The sequence below is a fragment of the Bombus bifarius genome, unplaced genomic scaffold (genome assembly GCF_011952205.1).
Source record: "Bombus bifarius isolate JDL3187 unplaced genomic scaffold, Bbif_JDL3187 scf7180000008325, whole genome shotgun sequence".
NCBI lineage: Eukaryota > Metazoa > Arthropoda > Insecta > Hymenoptera > Apidae > Bombus > Bombus bifarius.
In genome coordinates this window covers 61,737-80,251 of record NW_022884593.1, presented here as the reverse complement: position 1 = coordinate 80,251, position 18,515 = coordinate 61,737, and the positions used below count along the sequence as shown (strand labels likewise).

Below are 18,515 nucleotides of genomic sequence, written 5' to 3'. Positions count from 1 at the left end.
TAATAATAGTAATAATAATAATAATAAAAATAATAATAATTATATCATATAGAATATATATATATGTTGGCCATGCAATAATGCTACTGTACATATATATATGTATATATAGAGACTTGAGATAGCTCGGTGGCGTTTTATTGAGAAATTTCTCTCTTTCTCTCTTTTCTGTTTTTCTATTTCTCTTTCTCTGTTTCTATCTTCCTCTCAACGATTTGCCGGCACACCGTGTATGTATCATCCCCCCTCTTTTTGCTTTAAACTCTCTCGTTCTCTAAATGCTTCCTCTAGTTCGTTCTTTTTTTTTCGCTTTATTCGTCTTTCGTTCTCATATTATCATCAGGAGGATCTCGATATTGTTTCGAATTTCATGAGCTCTTCTATGCACAATGCTTCTTTATTTGTCGATTTCTTATTTCGGCTCGTGATCAAAAGCATAGACAAAAAGGGTGTCTCTGTGGTGTTCATTCCTATTTTGTCTCTCTATCCTGAGTTCTTTCGCCAATGCGTTCGGTGAGATTGAAAGTTTTAGCTCCTTTTTCTCACGCAAACATCTTCCTGCAATGACCCTTTGCACGGGTAGGCAGTGATCCACAGCAGCTATTGTTTGTATATTCTGGATCAAGCTTGGTAAAGATAAAGCTTTAAACTTTTCGTGTTTTACTTATTAATGTTCTAAAATTTGTCGGCAAGATATAGTACACAGAACGTAGTTCTAGACAGAATGCAATGAATTGATCAAACTTTTATAATCAATAGCTTTAAGTAAAAGGGGGGAAGTGATTTTATGAGAAAAAGGAGCCATTAAGAAGATTTGGAATCACTAGCAAATTCGATAATTTTTTTCATAAAAGCACGCTCTATTCCCAACGGAAACACCCAATTATCTACCAACCCTCTCGATAATACTTAATTTCCATAAATTTTGTCTCGAAAATCGAAGCGACCACCACTTTGTTCGAATGTTTGATCGTGACAATCCTCGCTCCACTTACGAAGACGCGGGTAGCGAAAAATTCACAGCGAAGCGAGCATGCCGCGTGGAAGGGGAGAGAAAAAAAGGGTCAAAGGAGAATCATCGACGGTTCGCGACGTCGCCGGCCTCGTAGAATACGACTGTTCGAAACGCGATCAACTATCGAGTTCTCGCATCCTCCATTCTGCGTTAAAACAACGATCGAGCCTACCGCTTTCGTTAGAAGAAAAAAGAAAAAATAATCGACAAAAAGGTAACCTCTATGTTAATCAATTCACTCTTCCTAACTGAAACTCCGTAGTATTTTTATCGTGTTATTTCTCTTCCACATTTTCTCTCCGAAACGCGATCGAATTAATTTCAATGGAATTATAAATTCAATAATTCCAAGAAAAATGAAAAAGAGGAAATTTAAGGAAAATTTCCGTATAATTCGTTCGCGAACAATTTTTCTATTAATTTCATATTTTCGCGATATAATTGAATTTTGTATTCAGAGGAAGGTTCAAAGCATCGTCGCTCGGAGTATCAATGACGATGGAATTAAAATTTCAACTAGGATTCTTATCGCGTTGAAAAGAAGGAAAATCCAGAAGGCAGGCAATGCCAAAAGACGTAGGCTGTAAGGTCTCGTTGCAGAATGGAAGATAGCAGTGTTAAAAAAATCCAACCCCTTGCCTACGTAGCTTTGAAAAGGATGGCTCGTACACTGAAGTGCCAGTCGAGAGGATGACTCGTGTCACCAGCGAGGTCGGAGCACAATACGTCGGCTTAAATTTGCCGAAACCGTGGCAAGAGATTGCGAAAGGGCCAGTACTCTCTTGTATAACGAAACATCCCCGTACCCCTCCGCCGACCGCTTTCGTGACTCGCGAGAATTCGAAAATAATTTTGTTCGGAACACCACTCTTTCGAAGGACTCATTGTTGCTCGGAACTCGGTTTATTCGAGGTTGCCCGATATTTCAACCTTTTTCTCTTTTATTTCCGAATGCCTTCTCACAATTTGGAAATATTACTTTTCAATTTTTGACAATTCTCACAGCTTTGTGAAATTTATTCGAATTCTTCTTGTAGTGGGTAATTTTCTTTTTACGATAATATCTAGTTTTGCGAAAATATCATTTTATCTTTATACTTTCAAGCAATTATTTCGCACTCGTAATTATTGAATAATTAGAGTTACTATAATGCAATAACATATTCGTGTATAAGCACAAAATTCGACATTTTCACGACGCAGAATGTTAATTAGGAAGGTTCGATTCGCGAGAAGTAATTTCGGGATAAATCGAATGCGTTTTAGAGTCCTGATACCGACGTCTGCGCCGAGGCCTCCGCGCTTAAATCCGGTTAATCCGGCTGTCCAATTTGTCGGGTGTAATTTTATTAGCCGATTGGCAGCTGGTTTCGAATTTAGAGTGTGGCTACTTGGCTGGTGATTTCGGTACCCCGATCTAAGTACAACGAACGGCACGCCAGAACGCGACATTTCGTCGATCGATTCCCCTTTTTCTCCTTCTTTCTCTGACTTTCGTGCCTCGTTTCGTCGACTTTCTGTCCATTTCACTCTACAATAACTTTTCAATCCTCCGTAATAAGATGAATAAATGATCATATCGTTGATCAAATCAATAAATTATGATTTCAGTATAATGATAAACTGAACATTTTTTCTTTTTTAAAGGAAAGGAACGGATCGATATTTGAATAAGGAAAGATGAAATGTTTCAGTGGTAGTGGACCGTCTATGGTCAGACGCATTCTAAATAAGTTGTATTCCCTTAAAACTTTCCACACGCATGCTGTTTTCAAACCTAACCCGATATAGGCTAATCCGTTTGATTTCTTCGAAAGACTGATTCATCTTTCTAAGAAGGGTTGAGAAGTTTCTATAGGTTGATTCCTAATTATCTGTTTGTGTTCAGAAACAAAAGAATTCATTTCGAACACTTTTACGAAGCTATAGTTCCTCTACCATTTTTTTTTTTTTTTAATTTATAAAGAAACCAAATATTCTAATAAAATTATATAAATACAATTCTGTCGGAATTTTATTAATATAATCTGTATTCAGCACAGTTTAGTATTACCCTGTATAGAACAAACGGAAAGCAATTCACGGAATTCTCAAAAAAGCAGAAAGAAAGAAATCTTTTGAAACGTGCAGTAGATGTAGGCCCGCCTATATTAGCGATATGTTGTAGCCGGTTTCTGGGTCATTGGCGTAGCATGTACTTTTTCGCGTGTGAGAGTCGCGTTAGCTGGTTCGTGGTGGTCGATCGTTCGTCCCTCGACTTCGAGGTAATATTCGAAGCCAATTAGAATAGACGAGGCCTCGTCGATCTAGCCCGTTTCCGCGATTCCTCGTGCACCAGCCTCTCGAACCGTTATCCACGAAGCTTATCGACGACTCACGCGCGTGCCTCGTCGTGTTACTTAATTCGAATATCGATCGAGATTCCTAGCGAATCGAACACGTTTCAAGCATTACTTTATACGATTCTGCTTATATTGCCCCGCTGGGCAATTCTTGAAAATCGGACGAATACGATTACCAATATTCAAAATTGGTTAAAATCAAAAACTATGCAGTCATTTTTTGGAATGTCAATCTTGTTTCTGGTTAAGAACTATTACGTCAAGCCTTTCGGAGAGGACTTTTTCTTCATAATGATAATATGTGATATAATATGCTTTAGAAAAGGGGGAGAGACAAGTTAATCGTAATTTACAAATTTGCTGCGTGGTCCTACGAGACAGATTTATTATACTATATCCACAGCGATTCGCGAAAGTATTTAAACAACCATCCTTGTAGAAGCTTGGAATAAATTTCTGGCAGTGAATTTAGAATTTAAGTAGCCTCGATTAAATCGTGTAACTGCGTGGTCACCGATCGATACATCAGGATCTCCTGGTGCGTTCGAGAGAGAAGGTTCAAGCGCGGCGCAGCACGGGAATCGCGTAAAACAGGAAACGGCTCGAGGAGAGAATCAGAGACCGGGGTTGTCCTCCATTTTGATCGCAATGGGGTCAAGGTCGGGGCATTTTAACACTGCGAGATCGATCGATCGTGGCGACCGCATCGGCCTCTCGCCATTTACTTCGCTCGGACTTACGTACAAACGAATTTTCTTCTCTATCACGATTACAAATATCTATAGGACCACGATATCCGAGCCTATCCTGAGACTAGGATAATCACGTCTTTAATAGTGTTAAAAAGCGAACTAGAAAAGTGAAATGCTATAAAAAAATATGAGAAATGCAGAACGTTAACGTGTCTCAAAGTTAACAACGAAAAAGACTAGTCTTTATGGAACACTAGTTAGCAACTTCGCGGGAAAAGTTAACCCTCTATAATGTTATGCTTGGCTTTAAAATTACAAAAATACGCCCTCTATATTTTCTACATTTTATTCTCTTTGTTGTTCTTGTACTTTGAAGCACTATAAATATAGCGAGTAAATATCTAAATATAAATAATTAAAAATTAAATTAGATCGAATTTCGTCTAAGAACTTTACCCGTTTATGTGCTCGTCACTTTGAATCTGTCTCAAAAACAAGCAATCTCTTTGTAAAAATCATCATTTTTTCGATTTCACAGCAAAGTGAAAAATTGCAACGAATATGTAACCTTTCTTCCACATAAAGGAACAAAATTCTAATTATAGAGGGTTAAATTTCAAGATAAATACACGCGTGTAGAATCGATGAGAAAGTTCAAAAGCAAGTAATGAAATCAATCGTTGCGAAATCAACCCCTGAATCTCGGATCCTCCTCGAGCAACTTTCCTGTAGCTGGTTCGCGCGATTTCGAGTAGTTGAGGGCTCGTCGTCGGGTTTTTCCCGCCTTCGTACTCGTTTCTCCCTCCCTTCGTTCGTACGTTCTCTTTTACGCCTATTAACATTTCTTCTTCCCTTTGTCTTACTCCATCTATCTCTTCCTTTCAATTTATCACCTTTCTCTCTCTCTCTCTCTCTCTATCTCTCACTCTCTCTCTCTCTCTCTCTCTCTCTCTCGTTTTCTCTGTCCGTCGCGTTCTCTCGGTATATTCTTTCGCTTTTCCCCCATTTATTTCTTTTTCTCTTGTCTCTTTCGGTATTATCACCTCGACAACCGCGACTCTCGAGCGGCTTCTCAATAAAATGCCTCCGTACGTGTCACTTGTCAGGCTTTGTACTTTCTTGTTTTCTCTTTGCTCTCGAAAAATATACATACGTGAGAATGGTGATTGGTCGTCGTGTGATTTTCTTTCTCTTTTTTACCCAATCTGTTTGATCGTGTCTTGTGTTTGTACATGTACATGTATGTATGCCTGTACTAGATATACGTGAGTACAAGTGGATGTCTTTTGTTCGTGTTTGACTGGTCGCTGTTCTCTTTCCAATCTAAAGCTTACGTTCAAAGAAGCAGCAGCAAAAATACGGTGTACAGACACGTGTATCTGCGAGTGTGTGCGTCTCATGTGTGTACAGATATGTGTGAGTATACATAGTCACGTGTACGGATTATAAATAATATTACGGTTCATACAGGTATAGCGAACGTGCATGGAATCGTACTGTTCTGTTTACTGTTCTCTGCACTGTGTCGTTGTGAGTTTCTTCTCACTCGATCGTGATACATCGGTGTATTTGGACGTGTACGAAAGTGTCTGGACGCGTTTGTTTGTAACGGTGCTCTGCTATTTTGGCGGCAAAACGAGGGAAACGAAAGTTGATGCAAACGGATGTAAACGGATGCGGTCGGAACCTCTGAGAGGGATTTTACGCTTCGAAGATTGGCTCCGCGACAGCGCGGTTTCCGTTGGATATTTCCGCCATTTTCATGTAAATAGGAAAATTATCAAAAAGGAAAAAAAAACTGTTTCGGTTTATTTCAATTTCTAGCTAGAAAAGAGAGTCCTTATCCCTCCAATTTTTCGCGCACTTCAGAGGGGAAAAAATGTTTTGACAAAGAAACAAGTCTGATCTAGAAGAAAGCTTCGATGTTCGATACTGTTTAATCTTCAAAAAATCGATTCTATCAAAAATCCTTGCCATTTTACAAAAGAGATTTCCAAAATATCCATTATCACAAAATGGATTATAACAAAAATAATCGCTCGATCTTCCGTCTTTGAAACATCGAAATATAACTATAAAAATTCAAAACAGAAAAGCGGCTAATCAACGTCGATTTTACGCGATGAATTGATTCCGACGACGAGGAACAGGCGTCGCGACGCGCCAGAGCCAAGACATCCTGTGATCGAGGCCTGCAATCGCAGGACATCCGTAGCTTCTGACGCGACCGAGTAGCGAGAACCTAGTCGTCAAGGAAGTGGATCGATCATGAGGATCAATCATCAGGAGTGAGACGAAACTTTGCTCGAGCGAACCACGCAGCGTACGTCTGCGTGATCGCTCGGCGCTCGCAATCCTCCTTCGGAAAATGATACCGAACTTCCTTCAAGAAACCGCGAAATCGACGATGAAAGAAAAACACGAAAGCAACCAATGACAATCCAAATAATTTCGGAAATATCTACGACGACGAACCGCGCTGGTGAATTTTCAACTTTTTTCATTTTTTTTTGCTCGAGTGGATCGAAGAATAAAACGGGCAAGAGACCCAATTTTTTAAACTTCCACGGTCTCTTTTATATTTTTAATTTATATTTCTCAGAATGTAATTACTTCTCTGGTGAAATTTTCGCACGACGAGAAGTTGAGGTATTGTTTCGTGCAGATCTCGCGAATGAAGGATTCATTAGGTTAGGAAATCAATTTTTTTTTATTTATTGAAACTTGCACATTCGTTCGATTCATTTAACCACAAATTCGTAATCGAAGATTACTGCTCTTCAAAAAGGACGAGCTTGATGTACTTGTAAAAATTATCTAACTTAAGTCGCTTTCCTAATAAGCTTTTATACTCTGTAGAGTTGATCTCCTTCCATGGATTGATATAGTATTTAATTAACAAGACGAAATCGTTATTTTAGAGGTAGGAAAGAATCGCGAGAGCTGCACGGGCCGCCATTACGATTCGAAGGCGATGCAAAATCATGGCGACTGCATGGGTCATCGTGGAAATGAAACAAGAAAGAAAGAATGCGCAGGGGTTGGGACTGAGGGCTTGTGAACAGAAAAAGAAGAAGAAGCCTGTTACGAGCGTTCGCGGTGGCAAAACGAAAATAACTGATAAAAAACCGCGGGGAATCGATCGATCGATCCGTCGGGTCGTTCGAATCGAAAATCAATATTGAGGCAGGTCGGACCTGAACGAAAAGAGAAAAAGGCGAGAGCGGTGTCGCGTTGCTTCCGGTCCGCGCAGAGTTCCGCTGGTAACTTGGCTGGCGAGCAGGAAATATCAAAAAGAGGGTCGTTTTTCATTGATTAGATCCCTTCTCCTCATTCGCAAGAGTAGACGATGAAATCGAGATAGCTGAACGTTCGATCTTTCTTTTGAAAATAGATTTTCTCTACAAAAAATATTTTCTACATTAATGCGTATCCTCGATTTGACTCCAAAGAGCGAAGATCGCAATTTCGCGGGAATTTTGAGTCGTTTCTCCAATTAATGGCTCCTCCAACAGCTCCTTTATTGTAATCACTGCTGATGCGCGATAGAATTCTTTTCAAATTCGAAGCATTATCATTTCGTGGAAGAAGCGATCTCTATTCCGTTCAATGAAAAAAACCACAGAATTTTTGGAATATCTCTCGGCTCGGTCAGGAATTCCCATCGGTCCCGCACGTATCAGTTGCGTAATTGACGAAGTATGCGAGACACGCGGTGGTATATGTTAATGTGTATCGTGTGTGATCACACAGAATGTCTGTATGTAAGTTGTATGTAACGTATAGAGAGAATATATGTCTGTATATATATATGGATATATATGTATATATAAAGGCAAGGTCAAAGGTCAACGTACGTCTCGATCCATTACAACAACGTCATATATATATATATATAAGATAATATAATATAATAATATAATAACAATATAATCTGGTTTATAGAGAACAGTGTAGTTATCATAGGTGGAATTAGTTACGAAACACCGAAACTGAGAGACTCACAAGCAGGAAGAGGAGGGTGTTTTCCTTCGTTTAGAGTTGACCGATCTCACGTTAACATTGCGCATCTGGTAGTCTGCAATGCAAAACACACTTTGGTAGGGTCAGGGACGGACGACGGCCTTTCGAGGTGACGAGAAACGAAAAGCAACTTTTTTTTCTCAGATTTCAACAATGTCTTTTTTGTTGACAAAAAACACGAGCGAATATATATAGACATTCTTTAATTTTATTCGATTTTTTTTCAGTTAATTCTTGTCGTTCATTCACCAGGTGGTCGGCTCTGTCTCTCTCTCGCTCTTTCTCTATCTGTCTCTCTATCGGTCTCTACTGCGCTGTTTCTTTATTACTCTGCATCGAGTTGGTCTCTATCTCTCACGCTATAATCTCTGTCTCTTAGGTGAGGGGCGGTGCGAGCTACTAACCCCCATTCAATTCTTTTTTGCCTCTCTTTTACTTTCGATTGAAACCCTCTCTACTGTCAACGAGTTTGCACCCCCGTCGCAAGCCGTCGTCTGTGTTCTCAGTGCTCGTTTCCACGCCAGGGGGGTTGAAGTCGGTCACCGCGGTCGGCTCCCAAAGCAGCCCTTCTTCCTAATTCGATTTGCTTTCTTTTTTTCTCTCTCTCTCTTTCTCTCTTTTTCCTGTTTCTGTATATAAGAGATATTTCGATTTCGCGAAGTTTGCTTTCCATGACATCTCTCGGGTCACAGAGTTTTCACGTTCTTTTCAGTGCAGGGTTCACAGGGTGCCTGGGGTATGTCGACGCCGCACCGAGTTCAATCCCTCGAATTCCGACGGGAACGCAGCGCTTACCCCGGCGTTCCTTGACTATGGAAGCGTCGAGCCAGTTCGCGGGTAAAAATCATCGATCGTCTCGGAAGTGATGCTTGTGGCAACACGAGAACGCTCCGATTATCGTTCACGAAATTTTCCATAATTAAATTATCAATACCAAAAACAACAATCTGCTTTTAAATCGTTTCTTTAACTAAATAAGCAAATGAATAATTGGTAGAAATGTATTACATGAATTTCAAGTCTCAAACTGCGCGTCACAGAAAATCATAAATAATGGAAATTTTAGATATTATAGAAGTATGAAAACTGATTCTCGGAGAAGAATTCTCGTACTGTCACGCAAGTCCGTCCGGAATCGACTTTCGAGGATGACGGAAAGCGGAACAGGGGAGCCGCGAGAGGGGGCGCGTGATCGCCAGTCGAATGAAATAGGTAACTCGTTTGCCTTTTTTTCTTTCCTCGGCGACGTGTGGAATTGCGCACACGGATCGTCGAGTAGTCGCGCGGCCTGTCAGTCGGTCGCCGTGTAACGAGAGGGTGCCGACGTGCGAGCAGAAGTCCACTCTAAATTCGAAACGAAAGGAACGGGGTGAATATTCGCGCGGCGCTAGAACAATAAAGAAGATCAGGAGAATCTGTAGGGGCTGGCAACGGATCCCCTGCGAAACGACCGCTTCTCGTGATTCTCTTGTACTCTTTGCTCGTCTCGATTTCGATCATCTGTTTCGTTTTTTGGCTCCTTTTCTTCTCTCTCTCTCTCACTCTCCTCTCTCTCTCTCTCTCTCTCTCCCTCCCTCTCACTCTCTCACTCTCTGTTTCGATTATACTTTTTTTCTATTTTGACTCGCTTTCTTTTCGATTCGATAAAAATTTGAAGTAAGTGTATTATTTTGCTTGTAAATTTTTAGAAACAGAGAGCACGCGTCCCGATCGAAAGGGACAATCCGCGCGGTTTCTCCCTGCTTATCTTTCTCTTCTCACTCTCTCGGCGGTCTGTCTCTTCGCGTTCGCGTTCTTTCGGACTTGCTCGATCCAGGCGCTCGACTCTCGGTGGAAGTCATTACAGATCCTTGGCGCACTATGAAATCTCTTTCTTCTATAAATGCGATTAAAACTTGCAAAATCGATCGATATTTAATTTCGATACAATATGAAGTTAAGATATCCGGATGTCCATAATGACGCCAAGGTTCCAGATATCTGAAAAGAAGATTAGTTACTGCGGGGGAACAAAGAGGCATATCGTTGTCGTTGACGCGTTGCTCGAGTTAGAATAACGTTCGAAATACTGTGAAAAGAATTTTATGCAACGGATCGAACACGAACAGTTTATAAAATATTACGTTAGCTCCACGTATTACGTTCGCTCCAAACTACCCAAATCCAGCACGTTGTTGTTTCATTGGAAAATTCGACAGTCATTGACTAATCCAAACAAAAAAAATATTTTCGTCGAACGTCCTTTCAACTATGGAATTACTACAGAAATTTCAGCAATCTTTGCTCATTAAAAATGAAACTTTGACCTCCTCTCTATAAAGGATTCAATCTCTTACGAAGTTATCCCCTTACGCTCGTTCCTTTTGCGCCTCTCTACTCCGCTACTCTGTACTCGTGGATCTTAAGCATCATCAACACTCATTTCCATCTCGTACATGCCTACAACTGTAATTCAGCTAGCGGAAGTTACTTCGTACGATCGTCACGAGATACCCAGACAATTCTCGAAGAACTGGACAGGAGGAACGATTCTCCAAATTCGATCCACCACAAAGGGAGTCGATTACCTTTGACGGAACCACCTGTTCGTGTCGTTTTTCTCTCGTTACCTAGCGGGCCGAATTCGGTATCCGGCCATAGACCGCCCTATAAAAAGCGGGAAAGTGGACGAGCAGCGAAGGCCATCGATGGGGGTTAGGGATCGTGAACGGGGTGGTTGGCGATCGACTCGACGGAAGAGAGGTCAGCTATAGAGAGGGACGGGGGCAGGGCCCGGCGAATTTAAAAGTAATTTTGACGTCGGCAAGAGCGCCGCGAAAGGGTTTCCGACGGATCGTTACAGGCCTTTGATCGCGAATTAAAAGCTTGAAGTCGACAGTTTAGCGATGCCACCTCTACAGACCTCTCTCTCTATTCCCGTCCTTCCCACCTTTCACCCTCCCACCCTTTTCAATCTACACATCTGCCAGCTCTATCTCCATCCAGCCCAACTACCCTTCCTTCCCCGCTCTAGCTCTCTTCATCCACGGTCACTTCTATTTTTTTTTTTTTTTTCTCTCTGATACTCTTTCTCCTCCGTCGTCTCCCTTTCGCCGTTTGCCGCTGCACCCAGCCAGCCTCGTCCGGCTGTCTGTCTTTTCCTCTCGCGGACCACTCTGACGGCTCTCTCCGACTCTCTTTTTCTCCCTGTCTTTATCTCGCGGCACGCTTGCTGAACGGTTCGTTAACCTGTCTGCAGCGTTTATTGGCGCTGCCGATGTAAAAGGAGAGCTTACCAATAACATATTACTATTTCAATCCTAGTCGAGAGGCCGCGGATAAATCCTTTGCCGCGCCGTACCGAGCGGACCGATTTTTCTTTCCAATCCTCCCTCCAGTACCCCAGATATCTCTCTGTCTTTCTCTCCTTTTATCATTCTGTTCTCGCTCATCCTCACCCTCCAACGCTGTTTCTCTTTGTATGCACGCGCGTCCGTCTATCTTTTCTACCGCTTCGGCTCGGGAATACTTTCGCCCCCAACCCCCAGCAGACCAACCCAACGACAGGCGGACGTAACTGCGTTTTTTCCCGACGGATATCTTTGGATCTCAGCGTCCGTTTCGGGGCTTTAACGATTGTCGATTGATCTTCGCCGCGTGCACTGTTGCCTTTCACCGCGTTTCCTGTCCCCTTCGATGGTTTGGCCGAGAGATGGTGCACGACAAGTTCCGAGATAATAACGACAATCGGGGAAAGGGTCGAGGTGTTGTTGAAAATAGGGTGCGGTTGTTAAGGGTCGAGGAAACTAGGTCAAATTTGTCGAAGTCAGAAACAGGAATTAATTGAACTTGAAATTCCTGAGAGAAGAAGTAGTAATATCAAGTTCCTTTTGAGAATTCTCGATGAAAAATTTGTACATTTGTACTGATGGTTGCAACGATGACGTAATGGTGGCTTAATTGGCCACGAGTGGGGAACTTGTTTAGCCAATTATATTTCTAGCGTTATTTTCCAAACATCATAAAGCCACACTGATCAACTTCAATTACTGTAAATTTCGTAATTCGATTATCTGGATATGTGATTAATGCTCAATTTCTTACAAAAACTGACTTAGTCTTGTAAATTTATTTCTTACAAGTAAATATTCGTAAATTCCAAAATATAAAATGTTAAAGATATTTGCAATATCGTCAAATTTTCCTATTTTTTCAATCTATGAATTTGACTAATATGTCTTCTAAGTGGCTAAAGTGCAAGTCACATGCATATATTCTTGATGGGAGAGATACAGTGTGGTCACAAATTAAAGCATTACGTGGACACGCTAATTGATCTAGCCGCAACTGTGGCTACAGCTAGCATCAGATACTCGGTCGATTAAGTCAGTTCCAAGAACTGGCGAGGATCTTTTATAATACAAGCGAGTCAAGCATTGAAACTTGTGAACTTTATCTTCTAACCAATTTTCTGACCTCGTTACATCGCTTCCACCGATCGTACTGAAAAAAACTCTACTATCCGGATTTTTTGATCGTCTAATTACTCGACAGTACTAGACCATTTCAGTCCTCAAAATAGCTGACATCTCGAGTGTACGAATCCGAACTACGGATAGCGATCGAACGCTTCTCAAAAATTGCACGCTACGGCTCAACTTTGACCAGAATAAGAGAGAGAGAGAGAGAGAGAGAGAGAGAAAAGAAGCCTAAATTCAGAAGAGAACTGAACGAAGAGCTTCAGATAGGAGCTTCGACGAGCCACCCCCGTCGAGTCGAAAAAGAAGAGGGCTGTTAAAAAACGTACATATGGTTCCTAGGACGCGTTGAGGCACGGGGATGAGGGGGAAACGTTTAGATAGGATACGTTCGATTTTGTCCAAATATGACGGTTCGATGTACACTGGCCAGAGGCGGGCGGTGTGGGTGGCTGGGTGATGGGGCGGTAGGAAGGGTTGGGCAGGCACACGAATTCGAAGGCCGAGCTTTTCGGTCGAGAGTTTCGGCTGGAATATTGGAAAACGCCGAGTTCGAGTACAAGAGAGACTCGGAGGCTTCCCCCGATATGCATATAAACACAATACCTACCCCCTAGTCGCTGGTTTTCGAGGTTGGTACGCGAACGAGCGCGCGACCGCGCACAGACACACATGTGTACGCTCGGACACAGAGCCGAACGAAACGCTCTTAATATGCCAATGCGCACACATATTCGAACTATAGCCAGGATATCTAGCGACGTGTATATTTTATATCCGGCTAACAACGCTGGTTCCGAAGTGGGAGACAACCAGAGAGGGTGGCAGCGTCTAGCGACCGGGATATCTCCATCGACATGAACTAATCCAAACCCGGTATACCGCTGCCTCGACTTTTATTAAGGCGATATTAAGCCATTACCGGACTGTGCTAGTTTCTCCTACCGGTTGAAACTTATTTTTCGTTGCTTTTTGTTCTTTATTTTCTTTTTTTTTTCTTTTTTGTTTGTTTGCCTTGTTTTGTTTGCTTCGGATTTTTAGATATTTCCTGACGCGACGAGACGCGACGCGATGCGGCGGTTGCTCGCCATCGGGCAGACTTGTGACTTTTCAAATAATTTCCGATCGATCCGCATTTCGGGACGAGTTCTGTGGTCTGTTGGTCTATGACATCATCGAGAAAGTTGGAGCATCCGCTTTGTCGCGGTTTTTGTATGCAGATGATGTTTGATCGACCTGGTTCGGAAGTTAATAACATTTCGAAATAGGGAAAAATTTGGTTCCATGTGAGTACAGTATGATAACTGGAACCGCGAGGCTTTCGCCCCTCGCGTTTTATCCGTGAACTCATCGATTATCCCTAAACAATAAGAGACTAAATATTCCGACATATAATAGTTTCCTCCGTTCCCGCGCAATTTTCCATACCGAGTATCCGAAGAATGCCTAATATCTGTCCGGCACGTGTCCCCCATATTCTCGTTCCTATTGCACCCCTAGCTGCGGTACGTACCGCGGAGGGACGTACAGAAAGCTGGAATCGAGCCGCTCCTGGCTAAACTTGGAAACCGATTACTCCGCTCCATTCGATACGCGTTTATAATTTATAATTTTCTCGCGATGGCGAAGAATCCACGGAAAAATCGCCCCAACGATTTTTTCTCTCACCCCTTTCGATTCTATATTATACATATATACGTATACACGTATGTGTATCTATATATCTACATTTATATACGACGGAGCTTCTAGCATATTTCTTCTCACATTTTTCACCCCCGTCCAGCCACGGTATATTATAAATGCAAGGGAAGCAGACGGGGCGAACTGCCATCGGCAGGATTGATGGGTATCTAATTATGCGAATAAAAATACACCCTCCGCGGTAAACCGGGACGATAAACGCACGCCTGTGCATGCCGCTGTGTACGTGCGCTTAAATATTTAAGCATGTGCGAGCGCATACGTGTGTGCGTTACACGGAGGAGGACGTATGCACGGAGAAATTTGGGATTTTCCTGGCCCACTGCCTGAATCTATGAAAGTAAACGATGGAGAATTGGCGAGGGTGGAGCGTTGCACGAGGATCGTAATTAATACGAAAGTACAGCTATTCGATCGAGCGGAGATTGTTGGCTGTTAACGGGGCTGAATTATTTTTTTCGTACGAGGAACGCGGGTTAATTAACCATTTGAGGAGGTAACGTTCTTGCGCCGTGTAGAAGGGTGTCGAGGAGCGGAGATGCGGATTATTTGTCAGGTTGATTTTTAAAGTGGAGACGTACGGAGCGTAAGAGAGATTGTTCGAGAAAATGTGTTGCTATGAGAATGAGAATGTTTGTAACTCTGACGATTGGACGAGGGTGTCCTGAACAATATTACGGAGGAATCAGAGCCTAGTTAATAGTTCGAACTGTTCTAGAAGAATCAAAGACAAATCGCTATTCTTGCACATCTAATTGATTAACCAAAATGTTGTTTGATATAATTAACTGATAAAGAAGTCTTTGTCGTGTTTCTTATGTAAATTGCGATGCTCTTCTTAATAACTCCGTCAATAATAAAAAATAATAAAAAATGAATTATCTTTGTAAATTGTCATCTTAAATCTATATCCTTCTTTGTCAACGAGGAAAACTTGTGTTGACGTAATTAATAAATAGCATCACCTGTGCAAATAGCAATATTAAATTAATATCATTCTCCGTCCTTAATTCTCAAAACACACCACCACACCTCTTAAATCTACGAATGACAAACGCAAGAAAATATCAGCGGCAATCAACGCGCCTTTCGAATTTTCCTCTGCACTGCATCGAGGAAGGATCCGGTGGATTTTCTTCTTTTTTCTTTTTTTTTTCTTTTTTTTCTGTCGCAGGAACGCATTTCGTTCACGGTGACGCTTGTCGAAGAGGCGGGCCTGCAGTTTGCTGCGTAGCAGATTTCGGAATCTCCCGGTTTGATGAATGGCCGCGATCGCGAAGCCAGCGATCCCCGTGTGATTAATATGCATTGAAAACGAGCGGCGCTACCGGCTGACGTCGAGGATCGACGACTTCGAGCGTCTAGATCGACCGTCGCGATCCAGGAGAACCGGAACCGTTCCACCCTCGAATATCGGCCTCGTGGTATTTTTCCCGGACATCTTTCGACGTATCTCGAATGTTCCAACGCGTTCCGTTCGCGAAAACGGAAACGAGTCTCCTTTGAAATATTTTGTATTATCTGCTTTTTTGCTTTAGTCAAATAATGGAAATTGTGGAAAAATATTTGGCGAAGAAGAAGTTGAAGAAACAAGCAACTTGAGAAGTGGTTCAAAGATATTTTGAAAGGTGACTGAGAGACGATTAATCAGCGTTAAAGCGGTGCTTCCGCTAGTAGAGTCCCAAGAGGAAGATCCTATCGCGGGGGCGTGGATCGTGCACGTCACAGGTACGCCGATTATCCGGGTCGTAAGGAAAGTGAAACGTCGATAAATTCCGACTTCGACAGGACCTTGGACTAGTGTCCTGTTTAACCTTCCCTGTGGAGAGGTTGCACGTAGAAAAGAATTTTTAGGAATTGATGAATTTCACAATATTAACATTTGCTTCTATATTTTGTACGATAGAATGGATCGAACTTATTGGTTCAATGGATTATTTTCGAACCGCAAATTCTAGCGAAGCTTCTTAAGTTTGAAAAAGATGCAAGAGAATTATTTCTCTAAGGATTTTCTTAAAATGTCTAATGTCGTGTTGTTTATTGAAATGGGAGAAGAACAGTGATATGAAAATTCGAGATCTATAACATGGTTAATACATTTAGATCTCCAAACAGTTCGTATCAAGATTTGATAATATATAATGATATTGATATCCCTTGAGATTATATGATTAAGTTACATTAATCAATTTAATTTACCATTAAACAATCATATCGCAATACGTATGTGAGTCTGCCCCATTATTCGTTTCTAAATCTGGTATTGGTGAAACTGAACTTGGAGGTGCAACGATAGACGGGTTGGTAGCATCTTGTTCGAAAACAATATTAAATATTTGACCACGCAGTAACTGGATATAAACTCATAAACTGGAATTTCGTGCAAATTCATTATAGGATACTATTGCAAACAGAATAATGATAAAGTTTATACGCTGCTTCAAACAAATGATATACGAAATAGAAGTCAAGAAATGGATCCCTAGTTTTATAGACAGTGACCCGCGAAGGTATTACGATACTTATACAAATCTTCTGTGAATATATTACGTGTTTCTATAGATTATTACATATCTTGAATGGATTTATTTATGAATTATAAAAGGATCCAAGTACCTATTGACGTTGACATTTTTCAACCATAGAAGTCTTTTTTAATTTCGATTTGTTATTCCGATAAATTCGTTGCCTCTTGGAAGGGCAATATGTAAATTATTTTATATACGTTTCTCAATAATATTGCGCGTTATGTAATTACTTAATCCTTAATTGAATAAATTTCGAATTCGAAGCCTTTCAATCCACCGATCCGTAACTTCCACCAAAATTCCCTACCCACTATCCTCTCTCTCTTTTTACGTTACCTTGAATCCGTATCGAGTGCGTTCTAGGCCCAAGCATACTACACAGATAACAGAGAGCAGCGCACTAGGGCACGGAGCTTCGCGGCTGCTATAGGGTTTCCTTATCCGCGTGCGCTTCCGGTTTCGGTTACCGGTGGCCCTTCCGATCGTTATTGAGTTACCGGTAACGTTATACAGCTACTTCCATACCAGGCGTCCGCTCACAGCATGGCACAAAAGAGGAGAATAATTGGTACAGCGGACACGCGGCACGACAAAGGAACGTACCCGCTTTCTCTCTCTCTCTCTCTCTCTCTCTCTTCCCTCCTCTTCCTCTCCCTCTCTCCCTCTCTCTCTCTCTCTCTCTCCCTCTCCCTCGGGACTAATTCGATAGCGGGTTGGACGGCGTTTTCAAATTCAGGCCGCCGTGTGAAATTTCTTAATCGAATTCGCGGCTGCAGACTGTACCGCGCTTTGCACGATCCACGATCCATGCTGCTTCGGATGTAGATCGTGACACGAGGATAGGAGAAAAAAGAGATCATTGCTCTTGATAAGATGAACATCGACTTTTCAGACACGTGTGTGGCAAAACGAAAAAGAAAGACAAAGATCGAAGTGGCCAAAGCTTTCGACGAGGAGCGCTAGGACCTTCTAATCCTCTAACGAATCCAAAAGCAAAAGCCCATCTCTTAAATTCGGTCTTTGGACAAACTTTGCTCATCGATCGGTCGAAGCCAAAATCTTCGCGCGTGTTCCATACGTCGACTCGATTAACCTTGTATTCCAAAGAATCCCAATAACGTCACCCGTTCGACAAAGTCCTTATTACGATTGAAAACTCTTCGCAACAAAAGCTTCAAAATTCTCCAAAATCGAAAAGACGGAAAAAGCAGCGACAAAACGGTAAATTCAGCTGTGATGCTAAGAGAGGGAGGGGGCGGGGTAGACCGGCAGCTGGCTCGTCCGTTTTATCAGAAGCATCGGTACGAAACAATTTTGTCAGGGGCATCGAGACGGAACACGAACCGATCGAGGAAAATGGAGTCGACGTCGCGCCGAGGGGCCATTATTACAGCCAGAGACCGTATATACGCGCACACGTGCCGTACATGCATGTAACGCTTTCCGTGCCGCGTTCCATGCCGCCCGTCTCCACCCTCTTACCGCCAACCCCCGTTCGGTGGCGAGGACTCGCCGGCGAAAATTAATAAAGGTACAATTAATAAAAATTACACATTTTTCATCCACCGGGCGGAAGGACTGGTTCCGTGGGCCAACGAACGATCGTGCCCGCAGGAACTGACTACCTCTCCTACACCCCTTTGACCACCCCACCGCAGGTCCGTTTCGTTTCTCCTCATTTTTGCCTCGTTTTCCTTTTTCGAGCTCGTTTTTTCCATGAAATTTTCTTTCTGCTTTGATCGATCGCGGCTTCC

General features: G+C 42.2%; 1 protein-coding gene across 4 annotated transcripts in view; it reads right to left on the bottom strand.

The window, feature by feature from the left end:
* Positions 1-18,515, bottom strand: part of LOC117212597 (one cut domain family member 2-like) — a 78,245-nt gene that overhangs the window by 19,331 nt on the left and 40,399 nt on the right. For 2 of the 4 annotated variants that reach the window (XM_033457515.1, XM_033457516.1), the window contains one exon: positions 8,055-8,127. The exons of the other annotated variants lie outside the window; for them this stretch is intronic. In XM_033457515.1, the coding sequence (XP_033313406.1) occupies positions 8,055-8,127 (73 nt within the window). The remainder of the gene's footprint in view (positions 1-8,054; positions 8,128-18,515) is intronic. 4 annotated transcript variants of the gene reach the window in all.